Consider the following 8,988-nt stretch of genomic DNA (forward strand, 5'->3'; position numbering starts at 1 on the left):
TTTCACAAATATTTTTCTCTGTAGATACATCTCAGCAAATTACATCTAAAAAAATTTTAAAAAAATGTTTAAAATTTTTAAAATATTAACTAAAAACCAGAAAAATATGAAAAATAAAAAATTTAATTTTAAAAAAAATTGAAACCAAAATCACTGAATAAATTTTACAATTTTAGTAAAAAAATTTAATTTATTAGTCGTGGAACAAATTATAATTTCCCCAATTAAGGGCATAACCATCATATCACAACCTCCCTCCTTTTATATATAACCAGCACCTGTCTGTGTACTTGTTGAAACTCTCAGAAGTGTACTGTCTAAAACACGAGTAAAAATTCAGTGTAACGGCGATTTTATTCCAAAATGGCATCGAAAGTCGATTCCACTCCCACCCACTACCATGCGAGCTCTGACAAAATGAACGGTTCGGATGAAGCAGATGTGTCGGAGGAGACGGGGGCGGAGCCAGAGGAGAGGTGTCGGGTGGAAGAGGTGGCGCTGGTGGTGCCGGAAACCGACGACCCATCACTCCCAGTGATGACTTTTCGAGCATGGTTTCTGGGTATAACATCTTGCACACTCCTCATATTTCTCAACACTTTCTTCATCTACAGGACCCAACCCTTGACCATCTCTGCCATTCTCATGCAAATTGCTGTGCTGCCCATCGGCAAGTTCATGGCCTCTACTCTTCCCACGAGGAATTTTAACCTGTTTGGTTGGAGCTTTAGTTTCAATCCTGGGCCGTTCAATATGAAGGAGCATGTGATCATCACTGTGATGGCTAATTGTGGAGTCTCTTTTGGTGGGGGTGATGCTTACTCGATTGGGGCTATTACTACTATGAAGGCTTATTATAAGCAGAGCTTGAGTTTCTTGTGTGCTCTCCTCATTGTCTTGACAACCCAGGTAATTGTTATTATTTATCAAATTAACAACCTTCTTTCTTCTTCTTCTTCTTCTTCTTCTTCTTCTTCATTTTTTCAGATTTCTCTCCCTTTCTGTCTGGGCGATTCTTTAATTTTCATTTATTATACACTTTTTTTCCTTTTTTATTAGTGATGAATAAATATTGATGGCCACTTATTACAGAGATGTTTAGGTGCACAGAACATAGAAAAGTATATATATATATATATATTCTGTGTCTCGAGTTCATTCCAAGTTGACATTTGGGTGTGGTTCTATGGTTTAGCAGTTGTACTTTAATGTGTTGTGAGCCAGAGATAAGGGATTCAAGCTGATGGAGCAGCGACAAATTCTTGTGTTGTAATTAAATTATATTAACATACTAACATACTAATGCTATATTTGATTTTTTTTTTTAAAAAAGGTTCCTTCCAAGTTGAAAAATGTTATTAATACATAATTTAATAGGAGAAGGATTCTTTCAATCCAAAATCTCAATTGGAGGGGTTGTTTGGACTCCTGGGCTCCACTATAGCTTTTGTTTCAATAATATGAATTGTTTGTTTTATTGAGCATTTCGCGTATTTTATTTACAAAAAAAAAATGAAGTCAATCTGATAATTGATAGTTGTTCAATTTATCATATTTTTTATTTTAAAAAAAATGACAATTGTGTTTTTAAAAAATAAATATATATATATTTTTTTATGACAATAAGTTACGGTTATATTGAATTGATTTAATTTTTTTGTGAATGAAATATACAAAATGTCTGATAAAATAAACGGTTCGAATCATCAAAACAAAACCCGTAATGAACCCATGGTTCTAAACAGCCCCTTCAGTCCAAATCTTCGATTGGAGGGAATCCTCTACCAATTTAATGATAGCAACAATAATATTTATGTAAGAGTAATGGAGGAGAACCTAAAAATTCTATTAAAAAATCTACCAAACGTCTCACATGTTTGTGAGTTCCACACTTATGTGAGATATTTAGTAAAAATTTTGATAAAACTTTTGAGATCTCTAATATTTTTGTTTCTATAATTATGAATCAAAGTAATAAGCGTTTGATTTTCAATAAATGACTGACTATAAATGATACATGACGTTTTATATGATTTTTTTTTTATATAAGAGTTTGTTTAGAAATTGACTTTTTTAACTTTTTATAAAAAGACATATAAAAATAAAAAGAGTGATTTAATAATTTGATTTGACTTTTTAATTATTTTATCCAAAAATCACTCCCCAAAGGGGTTCTAAATACCATTCGTATAGTATTACCATTCCAAGTTTAGTGTGATCACGCTTAAAATAAATTTCTAATTTGCAGTTTATATACATTTTTGTGTTCTAATTTTATATATTATTATTATATTTTGCAACATAATAGTTAAAATTTTGTAAAGAGACATTTCATATATTTTTTAACATATATTTTTTTTAATATATTCCAAAATAATTTTTTATACGAAGCTGATAACCGAGCAGTCAATAGCAACTTTACCAAATTAAAAGACTGGTCTTTTTGCTTCCTTCGATTTTTTAAAATCTATTTCAAACTTCTTGCTTTTGTGCTTTTTGACGTTTATTTTTTATTTTTGGTAATTTTTTTATATATATTTATTCACATATACTTTATATTCTAAGTGCATCTAGATTAAAATCTAAACAAATAATTTATTTTTTATATGAGAAGTTTTGAAATGAAGATTTTTACTTTGGAAAATGTTTGAGAGTCACAATTTTTGTGGTCACAATGACTTAAAACTGTCAAAACGACGTCGTTTTGGGTGCAAAACATGCCAAAACAACGTCGTTTTGGCAGTTTTGAGCCATTGTGACCACAAAAATTGTGACACATTGGGATTGTTGTTTTACTTTTGTGAAAAGTAGATTGTTATGTGAATATTGATTTGGAAAAGAAATTGATTTGAATTGAAGTTTGAAGTTTGAGATTGAGATTGAGATTGAGATTGATGGGATGATAATGGTGCATGCAGATAGTGGGATATGGATGGGCGGGGATCTTGAGGAGGTATCTGGTTGATCCTCTTGAAATGTGGTGGCCTGCTAACCTTGCTCAGGTTTCTCTGTTTAGGTCTGTCTTCTTCATTTTTTTTTTTATTTATTATCCTCTTAAATATTTCAGTTTCAAAAAATTAAATGAATAAATTATTATTTATTTTACCATTTAAGTCCCACACACTTCTGTAATTGGTAAAATATTTGCTAGTTTAGTTTCTAACTGTAGCAAAATCTTTTATGCTTTATGTCTTGGAAGTTCTATTTTAGGAGATGGTTTGTTTTTTAACTTTTTTAGTTTGGCCCATTTTGTTTGAACTTTTTTTTTAAAAAATAATGTCAATTTTTTTATTCTAGGCTAAAAATTTAAAATATGAACTTTTCTACAGATAAAAATAAAATAAAAGGCCAAGTTTTTTTAATTTTTTATTTATAAAATTTGGCTTATTTTCATTTTTAGTGATTTTTTTCTTTTCAAAATTGACTCGAATTTTTTCAATTTTTAAATTTGTCTAGTCTGAAAGGTATGGCTGCAAACGAGTCGAACCGACCCAAGTTTTTGAATGTTCAAACTTATTTACCAACAAAAAAAAAATGTTTAAATTTGTTTGCTAAGAATTAATCAACTTTGAGTTTGAGCTGAGCTCAAGTCAAACTTAAATAATCAAGTCCAAGTTTGGCTCGTCAAATATTTGAGAGACTCGAGCTCAGCTCAAGCGAACTTGATTACATAAGCAATTCGACCTCACTCGAGCTTGGAAAAAAAATTTAGTTTACTCAACAAGATAATAAAAAAAATTATGAACAAAATATACAAGAATATTTATATTAATAATAAATTTCATCAATTAAATATTTAAATTTACACAAATACCAAACACAAATAGAAAAATAAAATAAATAAAAATTTACTTGATATATTATTAAAAACAAATATATATATATATATATATATATTTATATTCACGAGTCTTATTGAGCCAAATTTGAAATTACTCGAGTTCAAACTTGTTCATTTAATAAACAAATTGAGATTAAACGAGTCGAGCTGGAACTGTTCATGAATAGCTCTATTCAAAAGTTATTAAAAAAAAAAATTGACTTAAAAAGTTGAGAAAACAATAAGTCAAAAAAATGAGCTGGTTTTAGTTTTCATGAAAGCATTATTATCAAACTGAAAATTATTTCAAAATTTAAAAATAGAAGTAGAGATGTAGAAAGGCACTAGTCATTAGCGCATTGTAACGATGGCTGGCCCAACTTTTAAGGGGTCAACTCTAAAGAGAGCCGTTAACTTGTATGTCAGATTTTATTTTTGTTGGTGTCTTATTTTATTATAAAAATGATTTCTTGTTTAGGTCTTGTGAATTTAATTCAACCAATGGTCTCAAAAATAATAAGTGGAACACTCGTCAAATAATCAAATATTTGATTTCTATGATTTTGCCATCTTGCTTTTGCTTTCTCTGTATTTCTTTTACTTTTTAGGAGGATGCACTAATAAATCCCAAATTAATAACTTATACATTGTTTAGTCTTAAAAGTTTTTTTATAGACTGAAAGGTCCCATTACAATGTTTCAAACATCAAATTAATGTTTCGAACATTAGATTTCGAACATCAGATTAATGTTTCGAATATTAGATTCCAAACATCAGATTAATGTTTCGAACATTAGATTGATGTGCAAATGGGACTAAATGGAGCATAAGAAAACTTTTAAGACTAAATGATTCAACTTTTTAGAAACTAGGACTTATGGGTAAATTTTCTTACTTTTTATGCTGTTTTTTCAGAAAACTTGAAGGGCAAAACATGATAATCTCCAGCATTAATGTTTAGTTGCTTTTGAAAAAGAAAAAAAATAAAACATATACACATACATATATATATAAGCAAGTTGATATCAGTGGGTCTAAAAAAAAAAAAAAAAAAAAAAAACCTTTGAATTTTATAAAATCTATTGTGAAGATTCAATCATGTTATATCTACTGTTAATCTCAATTTTTGACCAATTTTTATTTTTATTTTTATTTTTCTTACACTTTTCCCGTTGATATTAATCTTTGAGATTGGCTTGTTTCCCATCCCAACTAGTACAGTTTGATCACGTGGGTAGCCAGAGGTGTTTGTTTCAGCTTTTCAGAGCCAACTTATGGCTTTTAGTTTTGAAAAAATTATTTTGAACTGTTTGGTTAAACTTATTTCAAACAGCTTCTGATTCTAACAACTTATTTTAACTCAAAAAAACTGATTCTGAGAAATTGCTCACCCCTTTGCTTCTGATTATCAGCTTCTGCTGTGGACTTGCTAATTTATGGTTATACTCTTAAATTTTTTTATTTTTTATTTTTTTAAAAATAGAAAAAGACTCAAATGGACTATAGATTATTATTATTATTATTATTTATGAGAAATGTAGACAAACAAAAAATAAAAATTAATTGAAAAAGCTATTTCACAGCTTATTTAACAAACACTACTCCGCAATTTAAATCTATAATCCAACAGCTACACCAAACAGATTAACAACTTCTGATTAAAGTCATAATCTATAATCTGTTAAGCTATAATTTATAAGCTGTTTTAACAGCTACACCAAACGGGGCCACTATAGGTCCTGTTTTGATGATTTAAACTATGCATTTTATCAGACTTTCTATGCAAATTATTTGTAAAATACATTTTAAATTTAATTTGATAACTGTAGTATACAGTAATTTGTGGTTTGTGGTTTTTCAACTAAAAAAGTCACAAAAATTCCAAAATGTCATGTGATACAAATCAATCAATTATTTTTTTCCTCACAACTATCTATTCTCGGAAAAAAGTATTTCAACCATACTAACTTTTTTCGGTTCATAAAAATGCTAAAAAACAACTAAAAAAGCCAAGTTGTCAAATAGACATATGTGTCTTCAAATAAAAAATGACAAGTACGATTTTAAAAATAAATCATTCATTGATAGACAAATATGATAAAATCATGGGAAAACTATATACAGATGGGAGAAGGGAAAAAAAATTTCAACACATGGGAGGTGCAAATGGGTCTGTGGTGGGGTGCAATGTGTTAGTAATTTTTTTCTCCTTCTTTCACCGGTATATAGTTTCTCCTAAAATCATATGATTACAGTCATTATAGTAGAATCCGTGATGGGTCATGAGGCCCCAATTCCACCCAGGCACAAAGAAGCTGTGCTCTTAATGTTTATGGAGAAACCAGTTGAATCTTACAAATCATAGTCTCACACAAGTTCATTGTTTCTTGAGCTTTCATTCGTTCAAAGTGGGTAATAATATAGAATTCTCTTTCAAGACGCCAATAAAAGGAAACCAAAATAATGGAAGATGAACAAAAACAAAAATAAAATCAAACAAAGAGTTGTAGTATTAATTTAGTCTTGTTATATACTTTCTTGTTAAGTTTGATTAACTCAATTTTTATTACATCAATAACTAATTTGTTGTTGTTGTGACAGAGCATTGCACGAAAAGGAAACGAAAAAAAAGGGGTTGACCCGGATGCGATTTTTCCTAATATTCTTGGGAGCAAGCTTTGTGTATTATGCATTTCCAGGGTATCTGTTTCCAATATTGACATTCTTTTCATGGGTATGTTGGGCATGGCCTCACAGTATCACAGCTCAGCAGATAGGTTCGGGTTACCATGGACTCGGTGTGGGTGCATTTACGCTTGATTGGGCTGGGATTTCAGCTTACCACGGCAGCCCCCTAGTCTCACCCTGGTTTTCCATTCTCAACGTTGGGTTCGGCTTTATCCTCTTCATATACATCGTAGTCCCTATCTGTTACTGGAAATTCAACACTTTCGATGCCCAGAAATTCCCCATCTTTTCTAGTCAGCTCTTCACTTCTACCGGCCAAAAATATGATACCACCAAGATCTTGACTCCTCAGTATGAGCTCAACATTCCTGCTTATCAGAGTTATGGCAAGCTCTACCTTAGCCCGCTCTTTGCCCTTTCTATTGGATCAGGATTTGCAAGATTCACTGCAACCCTCACTCATGTCGCCCTCTTTCATGGCAGGTATATTTATATATGAAAACTATATGATACATTTTTTGGCTAGAGTTCATGACAATTTTTACTTATCCATTCTGATATGCATGTAATGAAATAATATTTGGCTTGGTAGTGATATATGGAAACAAAGCAAGTCAGCAATGAAGGAGGTGAAATTGGACATCCATGCGAAACTGATGAAAAGTTACAAACAAGTGCCGCAGTGGTGGTATATGGTGTTGTTAATAGGTAGCATTGCGCTATCACTGATGATGTCTTTCGTGTGGAAAGAAGAAGTGCAGTTGCCATGGTGGGGAATGCTCTTTGCTTTTGCCTTGGCTTTTATTCTTACCCTTCCCATTGGAGTCATTCAAGCTACAACCAACCAGGTAATATTAAAAAGCAAATTGCAAATTGTATCTTAATTAGTATTGACTAATGTCTTCAAATTGATGCGACTTGACTTCTATGTCTATATATATATGTTTGTGCAGCAACCCGGATATGATATCATTGCCCAGTTCATTATTGGGTATGTCCTGCCTGGGAAACCCATTGCAAACTTGCTTTTCAAGATTTATGGGCGAATCAGCACCATTCATGCTCTCTCTTTCCTATCTGATCTTAAACTTGGACACTACATGAAAATTCCACCAAGGTCGATGTACATGGCTCAGGTCTATACTCTACTTAGCAGACTGGATTTTTTTTTTTTTCCCTGACTAGTGAGTGACACTTATAATCTGACCGGATGCGTTTGTTTGCTTGTTTGTTTGCTTGTTTGTTTTTCCATATTTTATTTTTGTTTTTTAACAGCTGGTAGGGACACTAGTTTCTGGTACAGTAAACCTGGGAGTCGCATGGTGGATGTTGGGGAGCATCCCGAACCTGTGCGATGTGGGAGCACTCCATCCAGAAAGCCCGTGGACATGCCCTAAGTTCCGAGTCACCTTTGATGCTTCTGTAATATGGGGACTCATTGGACCAGGGCGACTGTTTGGACACGGAGGCTTGTACAGGAACTTGGTTTGGTTATTCCTCATCGGAGCTCTGTTGCCTATACCCATTTGGATACTCAGCAAAATCTACCCGGAAAAGAAATGGATTCGCTTGATTAACATCCCCGTTATATTGTATGGATTTGCTGGAATGCCGCCAGCAACTCCCACCAACATTGCCAGTTGGCTCATCACCGGAACCATCTTCAACTATTTCGTGTTTAAATACCACAAAGGATGGTGGCAGAAATATAACTATATCCTCTCTGCAGCATTGGATGCTGGGACAGCTTTCATGGGTGTCCTCTTGTTCTTTGCTCTACAAAATGAAGGAAAAAATTTGAAATGGTGGGGCTCCGAGCCTGACCACTGTCCTCTCGCCACGTGTCCCATCTTCCCCGGTATCGCTGTTCAAGGCTGCCCAGTTTTCAAGTGAAACCCATTTGATGGCATTAGAGCTTAGTTGTAGTAGGCTAGTTGTGTGTCGTCTTTAGGGGGTGCGTTTTGTGCTTCATTGTATACCATTTTCCTTCTGTTTTGGCAATAAAATGCTTATAAAAATATTTTTTTTAAAATGTCTGCACAATTGCTTTGCCTCTCAATTTATTGCAAGTGCAACCTTATTGGTATGTCTAAGAGGGTCATCTCTTACTCGTAAGGAGAGGGTCCCTCTAATCTTCCTTTTTATCCTGTTTACCCATTCTACAACATCACCACCACGTTACATACTCTTTCCGTCTAGATCATAAGCATAAATATAGATCAAGAAAATGACAGAAAACCGGTATTAGGGCTTGATCAAGAAAATGGATTTGGCGATAGAGGGGAAGGTTGAAAGGTTCAAAACAAGAAATGATAGGAAAAACAGGGGAAATTGTTTTCTAGCAAGCAAACAAATGTACATTTTACACATTCAATGAGTCACCAAGGAAAGCGCATTAAAGACATACGTTCCGACCCAAAAGATATCAGTGCTCTTTTTCTGCTTCTTTACCAATAGAAAGAGAACTACAAGTCAGTAA

General features: G+C 32.6%; 1 protein-coding gene across 1 annotated transcript; it reads left to right on the forward strand.

Moving 5' to 3' along the window:
* The first annotated feature begins 220 nt into the window (after positions 1-220).
* OPT3 (oligopeptide transporter) lies at positions 221-8,541 on the forward strand. Its single transcript, XM_028220696.2, has 6 exons — positions 221-909; positions 2,919-3,016; positions 6,423-6,992; positions 7,102-7,357; positions 7,463-7,645; positions 7,785-8,541. Exons 1-6 carry the CDS (start codon positions 364-366, stop codon positions 8,400-8,402), a joined length of 2,271 nt encoding a protein of 756 aa, XP_028076497.2. The 5' UTR covers positions 221-363; the 3' UTR covers positions 8,403-8,541.
* Positions 8,542-8,988: the final 447 nt, after the last annotated feature.

The sequence above is a fragment of the Camellia sinensis genome, chromosome 9 (assembly GCF_055761805.1).
Source record: "Camellia sinensis isolate YWXY chromosome 9, ASM5576180v1, whole genome shotgun sequence".
Classification (NCBI taxonomy): domain Eukaryota; kingdom Viridiplantae; phylum Streptophyta; class Magnoliopsida; order Ericales; family Theaceae; genus Camellia; species Camellia sinensis.

Excerpts from the sequence above, each read along its gene's own strand:
- OPT3 (XM_028220696.2), top strand. The coding sequence starts at position 364 with ATGGCATCGAAAGTCGATTCCACTCCCACCCACTACCATGCGAGCTCT. Across the intron at positions 3,017-6,422 it reads GCTCAGGTTTCTCTGTTTAG|AGCATTGCACGAAAAGGAAA; the intron begins GTCTGTCTTCTT and ends TTGTTGTGACAG. Across the intron at positions 6,993-7,101 it reads GTCGCCCTCTTTCATGGCAG|TGATATATGGAAACAAAGCA; the intron begins GTATATTTATAT and ends TTGGCTTGGTAG.